Source organism: Epinephelus lanceolatus, chromosome 7 (assembly GCF_041903045.1).
Source record: "Epinephelus lanceolatus isolate andai-2023 chromosome 7, ASM4190304v1, whole genome shotgun sequence".
Taxonomy (NCBI): Eukaryota; Metazoa; Chordata; class Actinopteri; order Perciformes; family Serranidae; genus Epinephelus; species Epinephelus lanceolatus.
Genome location: NC_135740.1, coordinates 19,493,854 through 19,505,615, shown reverse-complemented (window position 1 = coordinate 19,505,615; position 11,762 = coordinate 19,493,854). Strand labels below are relative to the sequence as shown.

The 11,762-nt window shown below is 41.8% G+C and overlaps 2 protein-coding genes across 4 annotated transcripts in view; one reads left to right on the top strand and one right to left on the bottom strand.

Annotated features, from left to right (window-relative positions):
- pofut4 (protein O-fucosyltransferase 4) overlaps positions 1-6,832 on the bottom strand; it is an 8,014-nt gene extending 1,182 nt beyond the window's left edge. Inside the window, exons 1-4 of one of the 3 annotated variants that reach the window (XM_033632598.2) lie at positions 6,558-6,832; positions 3,524-3,862; positions 3,008-3,388; positions 130-752 (exon numbers count right to left, since the gene is read on the bottom strand). In XM_033632598.2, the coding sequence (XP_033488489.1) occupies positions 130-752; positions 3,008-3,388; positions 3,524-3,862 (1,343 nt within the window). In that variant the 5' untranslated portion in view covers positions 6,558-6,832. Of the gene's footprint in view, positions 1-129; positions 753-3,007; positions 3,389-3,523; positions 3,863-4,156; positions 4,342-6,557 lie in introns of those variants that run through there. The other 2 variants (XM_033632599.2, XM_033632597.2) reach the window with 2 other exon arrangements.
- Positions 6,190-11,762, top strand: rab9b (RAB9B, member RAS oncogene family). The gene is made up of 2 exons (XM_033632601.2): positions 6,190-6,287; positions 8,562-11,762. Exon 2 carries the CDS (start codon positions 8,620-8,622, stop codon positions 9,229-9,231), a length of 612 nt encoding a protein of 203 aa, XP_033488492.1. The 5' UTR covers positions 6,190-6,287; positions 8,562-8,619; the 3' UTR covers positions 9,232-11,762.

Sequence of the window (11,762 nt, the reverse complement as noted above, 5' to 3'; positions counted from 1 at the left end):
AAGCTATTTTAATTAGACTGTTAAAATAGACTCGTGTCTCGCCCCTTGGGGACGTTGTTCTTCACATTAAAGTACAGGAAGTAGAAGGGTTTCACACCTGGCACTGTGAATAATTTAAGACAAACTCACCCATCATCTGCTGGTACGTCTTGGACATCTCCGTACCCCGGGCTGGGCAGGGGGCACCCCATGTGAAAGTTGTTGGCCATTCTAGGCTGAGGAGGGGGGTTCTTTGCAGGGGCTTTCCTGTGTGCACGTTCTGCTGCCAGTCGTGCATTCTCCCGGTCACACACGTAACATTCAAATCCATTCAGGTAGTTGGGTTTACTCATGTCATTAACCCCCCACTCGCGCGTCTCCAGGGCCGCCAGCAAACGAGCGTTAGTGATGCGCGTGGGGTTCTTGAACTCTAAATATTTTGCATATTCATCATCGTTCTCATCGAGGCGTTTGAGGAACTCGCCTAGAGCTTTCGGTGAGGGGAAGTTATCTATGATGATTACAGAGTGGTCGTTGGGCATCCAGTCTGCGACCACAGAGGAGCCTCGATAGACGGGAACGCAGCCCTGATGGAGAGGCCGCCACAGCTTCTCTGTCATGTAATCTGGACACAGGCCATTCTCCAGTGCCAGGTGAAACTTGTAGCGGGCAACAAAATTCATAAAGTTGGCCTCTTCTCCGGTGGCTGTGGATGTGTCCTCCAGATGTTCAGGTAGAGGTTTGTTGTTCAAGCATTTCCCGTAAGAGTCCACCTACAGAGAGGAAAATAATGAGAGAGAGATGGGGCCTTACTCAGGAAACATTTGGAGGATTATTAATGTGACTCTGGCACATGTTTAATGGTCTACATTTTTCATAAAACCCTGATTAGACATTTCTAATTGAACTCTCACATTTCATTTCCCGATGGGGATTCACAAACATCACACTGTGGGCTAGATTTACAAAACATTTACAGAGGTGATACTGCTGTTGCATGCCTAAAGATGAATGACTTCGACCTAATGACCTGTGTGTACAAGTATGTGCAAGTGGAAATGAGGAGGACTCCAAGCCACAGAATTTCTGTGCATGAGAGTCAAATGATGTTTATCATAAAGAATGGATATAGTGGGGTTTAAAATGGAGGAGACGACTGACAACTATTCAAAACCCTGCAGGAAAGCATTCTGTTACTTGTTCAGAAAAGGAGTCGAGGCAAATTTAAAAAGGAGATTAAATGTCAAAGGACGGGAGAGAAATGAATAACACATCAACACATTACTCTTAGTACTATTCCTTCTTTTGAAAATGAAAACTAGAATTACCACCTTGCAGTTGTATGCCTCCGCAAACAAGTCAAGTCACACTTACAGCTAACATTCATGTCTGTCCAGACTCATATGTAGCCATGACAGAAGACATTATCACATTATCACAGTGTGCCATTTTTTTCCTGTTACATATACTGCCTGTTTTTATGCTTGTGCTTGTTTGAGACAAATAAAAATCAAATCAAATCAAATCAAATCACACACATCTTCACCCGGGCAGCACAGAAGATCTGCACAACCAGCACAGTTTCGAGATGGACACCCAAGATCAGTGTCACAAATTTGGTATCTGACCAAAAGCCTCACCTGAATAATGGCCAGAGAAGTGTTTTTTTTTTTGCAAAACATGATGTCACAGTGAAGATGACGTTTGACCTTTTGGACATAAATGTCATCACTTCATCATTTTATCTGGTTTGACATTTGTGTGAAACTTTGTCATAATTAGTGTACAAATTCTTGACTTTATGCCCAGAAATATGTTTGTGAGGTCGCAGTGACCTTTGACCACCAGTTTCTAATCAGTTCATCCTTGAGTCCATGTGGATGTTTGTGCCAAATTGGAAGAAATTCCCTCAAGACATCCTTAAGATATCGTGTTAACAAGAATGGGATGGTTGAACGTATGGACGGACGGACAACCCAAGAACATAACGCCTCAGAGGCATAAAAGGAATATCCTCAAAACTAGGAGATGTGCCTAACAATATCTTCAGTTTATTCTATATACAGCACTGCTACAGTAAGTGGATTGTAGAACTATGATTCTTCCTCAGTTGCAATAACTGGAAAATTGCAGCTCACTATGCACATGACTTGTATATCGGAGTCTTTTTAAACCACACCGGGTCGCACCAGCTATGTGTAAGTTCTCTTCTTAGTTAGAGTGTTAAGTTGACATGAGAGGCATAATAACTACTATTTTACTACCTGCAACATAACCTTACTAGTTTGGATGTGACATCATAACTAAGGCAAGCAGCCAATCAAGGATCAAAGATAGAGTTCCATCGTCAGCTGCAACATTTAATCGATTAATTCATTAACTGATGAGTTGTCAACTATTCAATTAAGTGCCAACTAATTTGATAATCAAATAGTCAGTTTGATTAACTTTTTAAGAAAAATTCCAGCTTCTTAAATGTGAATTTTTTTCTAGTTTTGTTTTTTCTACTACAGTGAACTGAATATCTGTGGGTTGTAAACAAAACAAGACATTTGAGGACGCCATCTTGGGCTTTAGAAAAGACATTTTCACCATTTTTTAGACCAAACAACTGATCTACTTGTCATCCTAGCACATCGTAGTAACCTAGATTAATGTTGCAATATCATATCAATTAAGACTGGATAACTGTGTTGCAAAATGGCATGTAATATTTTAAAAATGATGCTGTGTGGCAGAAAAGCTGCTGTTTTACCATCAGTGGGTATAGTTCTGTGACATTTTATGATTTATACCTACCCTGGGGGCATGTGTATCTATTTAGTTGTTACTTAAAGTTATGCTGTAACTTATCTCCGTGGTGACACTGCTTTTATTTTAAGTAATGCATAAATCACAACGTAGTAATAATTTACATTATGACTAGGCCAAGTTTGAACTTACACACAGCTGGTGAGACAGGCTGCAGGTAGTAAACTGGATGCATCTCTGTAATCATGGCCCAAAAAAGAAAATCGATGAATTGTACCTGAATGTACTTCATGAGCTCCTGGACATATCTGTTTCTGTCCGACGGCACATCACAGTGAGACTGCATGTACAGCACAGGAGCCAGGCCCTCTCTCCTGAGCCGGTTCTTCTCCTCCAGGGACACGCCCACAGGCCTCAGCAAGTAATCCAGAGAGGGCAGCCACTGCAGGGTCAGGGGATAGTCTGACTCCCTGCGAAACGTGGCTGTGTAGTTGAACAGCCTGATTCCCGGTCCATGGGAGAGGATGTAGTTATTCATGGGTGACTCTTCATGGAACAGTGCCCAGGTCTGGTGGCGGAGACGAGGGAGCGGAGCCTCATATGCCCGAAAGTCTGTTCCATAAAAGATGATGGATGCTGTCCGCTTGTACAGCTGCACCTTTCAAGATCAAACTCAAGATTACTGGCAGAACAACTTCAGGTGATGATTATTATTAATGTGTGCATGCGTCTTCTCTCTGTCTAAGCCAAGAGTGTCACTGAAAGGCTTTATGAGGTTACATATCTCTGGTACCTTGCGATTGCTTGTGACCAGGCAGGAGGATGTGGCACAGTCGATGCGCTCGGTGTCACCGGGGAAATGTGGGAACAGTCCTGCGCTCCACCAGAGGAGGATGGGCAGCTCCTTGTTGCTGCGGCGGTCTCTGTTGCCAGGTCCTCTGTATGAACTGATGGAGGCAAACTCCATCTCTGACAGAGCACTCTGGGGCAGAAAGGCTCCTCGGTCCACTGCATCCAGGGCCTCCAGGGGAAGTTGGTCATCTGGAAAGGAGGCAAAGGAGACCCAGACCCAGCACAGGACACCAAACAGCCCCAGACACGCACAGGGCACCAGCCTGCCCCTACCCGCCATCTGCAAGGTTGAGTAGAACAGGAAAGACATTTCAGAGACTTGCAAAACTCGGATACAAATAGGTCACCATTCAAAGGGACAAATCAGTGCACTTTCTTATCTGTCTAATGTCTGACTCCTCAGTCTGTTCTGGACCTAATAACCCAAGTGAGAGTGTTGTAGATGCAGTAACTTCTCCTCACAGCTAACTTTGCTGAACAAACATTAGCAATTACCTCTAACATTTCAGTCATACCGTTACGTGTCAGTGGTTTGTGAGCATGCACTAACACCGACACATTTACAGTTTCCTACCTTCACCACTGCAGCAAACACATGAAGAGGCGTTTATCTCGATTCTTCGAAGCAAAATTACTCAGCTATTCTTCGTTTAGTTGTTTTAAATGAGCGGTGATGCAGTCTGTTAGCACACAGCCAACGGGACAGAGCAGAGGGAATAAAAACAGCTGGATTCTTCTTCTACGGTTCTGCTGTTCTTCTTCTCTGAGTCTCACACTAACACAGGCTGCACACCGCCACCTACAGCTCCGGAGGGTATATTGCGCCATTAGATGTCTGTGACCACGGCAACAGTATTTATTTTGTCGCAAAATACTGCAAAAACTGAGTGTAATGACATGATGACAAATATTTCATACAGAAAAAATAATTGAAATATTGTCTCCTATACCAATTCAGAACAGTAACAGTATACTAATTGGTGTAGTGGAGGGTATACGCAGGTATACAGAGTATACCCTCACATTTTTCTGGTTGTTTACAGTGTCCCCACATATCAACCAAAAAGGCACTGGAATATATTCACTTCAATTCAGTTTTATTCATAAAGCCCATATTACAAATCACATACGACATCCAATATAGGATACAGAATAGAATATAAAGGAGAGTAACCTGTCTACCTAGTAAAACACCAAAGTCATCAACTGTCTCTACACTATACTGCTATTCAAGTCATATCAGCAGAAGTAAATAAATAAAGCCTGTTACAAAAACATTATCCATCTCATTCCTACATTTGCTTTTTATATTAACTCCATTAACTCACAGCTTTGACTATTACCTCTGTTCATTGCACAAATTTGCTATATAGTGATAAATACTTTGCACATTCTGCACAAAACTGTACAGCATTCTCATTTTAAACCAGCTCTATTGTATATATTTGTGGTTTTAATGAATTTCTAAAGTATCTTTTTAATATCTTTATTGTAATTTCTCTATTCTATATTTCTGTTCTTTGCCTTTAGGTTTATTTCCTCTTAATAAGTGTATTGTATGTTTAATGCATGCATCAAAGACCAAAGCAAAATCCTTGTTTGTGAAAATTTACTTGGTAATAAACCTTATTCTGATCATGTTTCAACCAAATAATGCAAATGGTATTGCTTTTCAAATGAATGATAGCTGTTCTGCTATGTTGCTTAAAATAAAAACTAAAAAATGTTGTATTACAGGTGGAATACTAACTACTAAATACTACTAATACTTGTGCCTTTGTTTTTTTCAAATCTACATTGCTCTAAAAGAGACAGTTGATCAATATATGCTTTAAACACAGGTGGTAACTACAAACAATTTGGGGCCCTAAAAAATGAATTATTTTTATTTTGCCATTGCTTCTTTACCATAATTAAACCCCGTTTTGCCACAAGAAGTCATAAGTATTGATTATGGCTATTTTTAAACAAATGTTTAGAGAAGTTGATGCATGCTATATAGAAGTTACTTGAATATTCCTGCTTGCTGCAATGCTGCAAAGTAAGTGTAGGTCTACTAGCTGTCAGTTAAATGTCTGTAATGGAGTAAAAAGTACAATAATTCCCTTTGACATGAAGTGTGGTAAGAGAGTATAGCACCTTTCCCCCCAATAAGCTCAATTGAGAAGCATTTTTTAAAGTAGCATTTTTAAAGTAGCGCTTGTTGCTTGCAAAGCTATGCTCTCATAGCTTCCCCAACACTGTGAGCCTCTGTGTGTGTTATACCTTATATGATGTATTATATCACTGGATTGTTCATACAATTGCATCAAAGTTTAAGTAGAATTGATCTACTTTATGTGCTGTTCATTTAGCCTAACAATACATCATTTATAAATTCAAGGGATGTTTTGTACATGAAATCTTTATCTGCAAAGTAGGTTTAAAAGCTGTCACTTAAATGTATATAAAGAACTAAAAGGTGTAATATTTCCCGTTGACACAATAAAAGTATAAAGTACCACAGAATCAGAATCACATGTGTATCATGATGACACAGTGAGACTTTGTTACGGACAGTGAACCTCACAGGCTTTAGGACCTCTGTTTGTCTGACCGGTGTGCACGTGCAGCCGCTACATGGGCGCGCGCACGTCACGACACTCAATCTCAGTCAGATGTAGGGGAGGAGCGCAGAGCACGCAATATCAACTATTAGGAGCAGGGTGAGTGAAAATACATGTTTGTTATATTTACATTAGATGCATTAAATTACAGGCACGTGACCTCGCTGCAACATGTGTTGTTTGTTTGCTTTTATAAACAGTTTGAGTCGCCTGCGCGCGGAGGCTAACGGTTAGCCTGGTAGGATGTCAACAAGCCGCTACACTAGCCGGCTAGCTTGTTAGTTGGCTGGGAGGCTGCTAAGCTTGTAAGCCGCTGCACAGGATGACTGTGTTATTGTTTGTTGCCTCATGGTTTTAAAGGTCTGTTACCTGTTTCGGTTCCTACTTCACTTCTGCTCGGAAACACCTGGTGCACAGTTCCGCAGAGACCATCGACCAGATAGTTTCATCAGAGTTGTAGCCTCCAGTCACTGTTGACAACAAGCTGGTTCATGTTTGTGGTCTGCGCAGGTGCAGTGGTCGTCTCCGGTGTCAGCTCATGATCCTGACTCGCCCCTCTTGCTGTGGCCTAAGACTCCTACATATGTTATAAGAGTAATGTGTTTAATTCTGCAGGATACGGCTCGTGTCCTGTGCTATGGCTGGCAAGTACAGTACATGTTAGTATTGTGCAGTAAACAAGGCTGTGGTCATCCAACCCAGCTTCAACCTGAGACCTTTGGCAGACCTCTCGGTCCTTCACCCCTGTCATTGTGTCCCTGACACTAGTCAACCATTACACATCTCTCTTTCATTTGTTGTCAGTGAGGTTCACTTGAGGTTGAATACAAATTGCTGGGACAGCAGTCTTCTCCCCTAGTTATCTAAACTGAATCATCAACTAAGTCAAGCCCACAGTCTGGTTGCTTGTTCAGAATATGTCGTTTCCATGGCCAAGGAAAGTTTAATCAATATTTGTGATCATGAGCTACTCTCTCTCAAAGCCAGAAACCAGAGAAGTAAGTCTCAAACTTGTGATGGGTATAAAGTCTGGACCTTCTCCATCCACAATGCAAACAGACTGTTTTCTATTTCAAACCAAAATGAGCATCATGCTATTCTAGTGTTCTCAGATCTGAAACAGAAAATGTCTCCATTCCCCTGAGTACTCTGTGTCATCTGTAACAGTGGTTCCCAACTGGAGCATTGTGGTCTAAAAGTGGGTCCACATGTCTGAATGGACTGCAAGTGACTCTGAAACGTGTTGAGTTTGTAAAAATCACAATTTATTTTTAAGTGCAGTGAATTTCTTGTGCACAGCTTTTATTTTGAAGTGCTGTTTCCTGCTATAGAGAGAGAGAGAGAGAGAGACAACAAAGTATCTCGACAACATAGCCAAACGCACGTATGATGCTGAATGAACTAATGACTAAGGTGAAATTTGAACCCCGGGGCTGGGCCAGTTGGGAACCACTGATCTATAACATCTATCAATAGTCACTGTCTATGAAGCAGCTCCAGACTTTATACCGTACAACATCACAAACTTGAGTTGTAGCACTCTAGTTTTTGGGTTTGGGAGAAAGATGTGCATGTTCTTTAATGCTTTTGGACTGTCTTAGATCATAGGAATAATGAATTAATTTTGAAAATAGGCATAGTTCCTTCCCCTTAAATGTTTTCGGAGAATCCAGTATGTGTCATTTCCCATTTCTCAAGAGCAGTGTTAGTAACTAGTTATCTACATGTAGTTCAGTTACTAGATACATTTTGCAGTAGTTGGATGGCAAACATTTAAATCTTAGTAGCTTTTCAGAAGCTAACCAATTTGGGTCATGTAGTTTATGTTGTGTAGTAAAAACTACATATTCATAGTATTCTGACACTGTTTTGGCATACAATGAGGCACAGTGCCACAGCTGTAATTTGATGACAATCACTTGCAAATGGACAAAAATAACCTCCAGTTTGCAACCAAGGTGTCTTCAGTGGAGTGCTGTGATTTTTGTCTGGCATATGCCTTATTTCACCCCAACAGTTGTTCCCTTTCCTCTCCTTAAAACATCATTGGGCTGCCTAGGTGAAAAAGGGCCTGTCCTCGTCCCAAAATCAAACACACCAACACTTTACTCAGTGTCAGTTCAGTTGTACTTCTGTCTAACGATATGAGAGCCCAAACTAAGATTGTGGTCATTTCCCATGATGTAGTTTGAATGAAGTTAACTACTTTTTCAGACTAGTTTTACTTTTAAAAAGCTAAAATATTTTGAGAGTAGTCAAGATGTAGTTTAAGTACTTCTCATTGTGAAGTAACAAGTTGTTTGTGAAACTACAGTTTTAATTTAGTTTCCCCAACACTGGCCAAAAATGATTTGTGTTTCTTCCTCTTTCTAGGTTAAATTGACCCTGGTCTTCCACCTGGTGTGGGGGCCTTGCTGGGTGGGAAGAAAACATGATGAGCGGGAAGAGCCTGCTCCTGAAGGTGATCCTGCTGGGGGACGGTGGAGTGGGCAAGTCCTCCCTAATGAACCGCTATGTCACAGACCGCTTCGACTCCCAGTCCTTCCACACCATTGGCGTGGAGTTCCTCAACCGGGACCTGGAGGTGGACGGGCGTCTGGTAACCCTTCAGATCTGGGACACAGCAGGCCAGGAGCGCTTCAAATCCCTGCGCACACCTTTCTACCGAGGCGCCGACTGCTGCCTGCTCACATTTGCTGTGAACGACCTGCAGAGCTTCCAAAACCTCGGCTGCTGGAAGAAGGAGTTCATGTATTACTCAGACGTTAAAGACCCTGAGCGGTTCCCTTTTGTGGTGCTCGGCAATAAGGTAGACATGGAGCAGAGGGAGGTTGGGGAGGACGAAGCGCGGGCGTGGTGTGAAGAGAACGGCTGCTGCCCTTACTTCGAGACCAGCGCAAAGGATGACACTAATGTCACAGCTGCATTCGAGGCAGCTGTCAGAGAGGTTCTTGCTGCTGAGGACCAGATTGACCATGCGCTACTGAGTAGTACTATCGATCTCCACGGCAACCGCAAAACCTCTCGTGCGTCTTGCTGCTGATCGGTCAGGTGTACATCCACCTTGTCTTAATCTCTCTGGCTGAAACTCACCTATTGCAGTTTAAGAGCCAGTGAGATACTGTTTATGGTACACATACTGTACTGTAGGTACAAGGTACTGAGTACAGTACCCCCTAAAGATAGTATGGATAAGATACAGCTGCTCTGAGGAGTGCCCTGTCAGGGATTCAGCTGGTGTCTAGATTGTTGAATTATTGCTCTAACCAAGGTACAGGCACACTGTAACAGGCACACTCATCCTTTGTACTCTGTCTGCTTTCAGTAGTGTTGCACAAAAACGTTTTTATCCAGCTTCAGCTTTGTCTGCCTATGCAGGAGTCACATCAGATAGTGCTTTCAGAGCATTTATTTTAATTAAAGTGATTAAAATGTTAGTTACCACAGTCGACGAGAGAATACACCAGTCCTCTCTTGAAGAGCACACTCTACCTTTGGCACAGCAACATCCAGTCAGTCTTGTGACTTATCAACAGCCTGTCCACGAGCTGACTTTCCTGGGTTTGAGAGGGACTTTGAAATACAACATCCCATTTTCTCGTTATCAGATCTCTCAGCAGAAGTGGGGAGCTAATGTATTTTCCGGACACAGACAATGTCTGTGAGTGACAGTGTTCCCAATTCAGGCAGATTTTATGCATGAGAACTCCCAACATCAGTATAATGACCAATGTGATATGAGGTACGAGGACCTTAAATGATTGCTGCACTCAAAAGGAAGATGACCTTGTTTGTCTTCAACGGGAAGGGAACTGTAAGCTTTAATTTTGCAGCTCTGACTGTAAGCATCGGGTATGAGCTATTGTGGTGCCCTTATTCATTTCAGTGCTATGTGTTTTACCACTGCGAGTGTGTAGCCGGAGGTGTCAGGTGTACGAGTTAGTCACTATCAGATCATTTTTTATTTCCCATGATTTATGCACATGGGCCTGTTTACTAAGATTCAGAGTTTCTCGAAGTTGAAAAATAATACTGCTTTTGCTGCTGTTGTTGATAAACTGCTGTTTATTTTTCTGTGAAGCACATTTCCATCCTCTGACGTTTTTTTAACAGACGTGTGATATTCTGTTCGATCAAGGGCTGATTTGCGTCTGTTTTCCAGATGTATAGAGGTTATAGTTATCAGAATTAATAATGATTTTCACAATTTCGGCATGTTTGTAAATCGTGTGCCTGTTGTGTTGATTGCGAGGCAGGCCGTAACATTCCTGTCCTCAAGCTTTGCCTATTCTGACAGTCTCCTGTGCTTTACTGACACATTCACCCTGTGCTGTCTGTCCGGTCATTCTAGCTGAATGTGAAATAGCCTGAGCACAAGGATAAGGCCATAGCTGCGTGCATTGTGCATCACCTCTCCTGTCCATTTATACAGTATTGAGTGAAACACATGACTGAGTATTCGGACAACTTAACGTTTACTTGTTTTCAGCTTGGTGGTACTTTTATGTTAATGTTCTCACATACAGACTTTCTTTGGTTTTACTGCTCGAGAGGGCAATGCTACAAACTTAGTTTAACACGGTCTGAATTCATTCTCAGTGTTGTTTTTGATTGCTGCTGGAATAGCATTTTATGTTGCATATGTTTTCATCAAGTCACCACGGTTGTTCTTATTATAGTGCATGTTTTCATACCTTTTTCTGTTATGTTGAAGGTCTTGTGTATTCTCTCAGCTTGAGATTTGCCTTTCAAGTTGTACGTTGCATCATATTTCCATGTGTATGCAGACTAATGGTGAGGAGCTTCACTGTGAAAGTGAGCCGAATCCAGTCAGGTACAGTCATATTTACTTACATGGCTCTTTGGTTTAATGTAGGCTTATTATAAACAGAGTGTACATATGATTACTGTAAAGGTGCTATGAGTACTAGTACTCGCAGCAGTACGAGAGGAACTTTATTAACTGTGAACTGGGTGGGGCATTTTAATGAAATCAAGCTTGTAGCCTACATTAATTCAAAGCAAAAAATGAGGGCTGTTAGCTTATCATTTGTCAGTGTTAATACTTTGTCTCTTTACCATTTCAGTTTTATCCCGTTCAGATAATGTAGCCTACCACAGTGTTTACCTGAATTCTAACTTACCTGAGAGTCATTGGGTACTTATAAACTGGTAGCAAAACCCTACAATATGTTTATCTCACGTCCTATTTCACTGCAACCCTGTCTTATGTCAGTATTTTTTTAATGTTCCTGTAATATTTATGAATGTAAAAACTTATTTCTTTGGGCTGTCCATATTAATGGCTTATGTAAATCGCAAAGGGCATTCATTTTATAATAATGTACGAAATGACACTGAACGTCTGTCTCACCCTCAGTGCTCAGCCCGTGAGTGTGATTTAAGCTGTGTGAAAGTCAGACTGTTCATCTTGATTGTGTTGATTTTAATGGACAACTTCCCCGACTCCCCTTTTTGCACTACGGAGGATAAGACTTGGTTGTGCCAACATGCTGGCAAAGCGGCGAATACTCTCCAGTGCTTGGCTACGAATAAAACGTGCAACATACCAAA

Coding starts and splice junctions, on each gene's coding strand:
- rab9b (XM_033632601.2), top strand. CDS start 8,620: ATGATGAGCGGGAAGAGCCTGCTCCTGAAGGTGATCCTGCTGGGGGAC.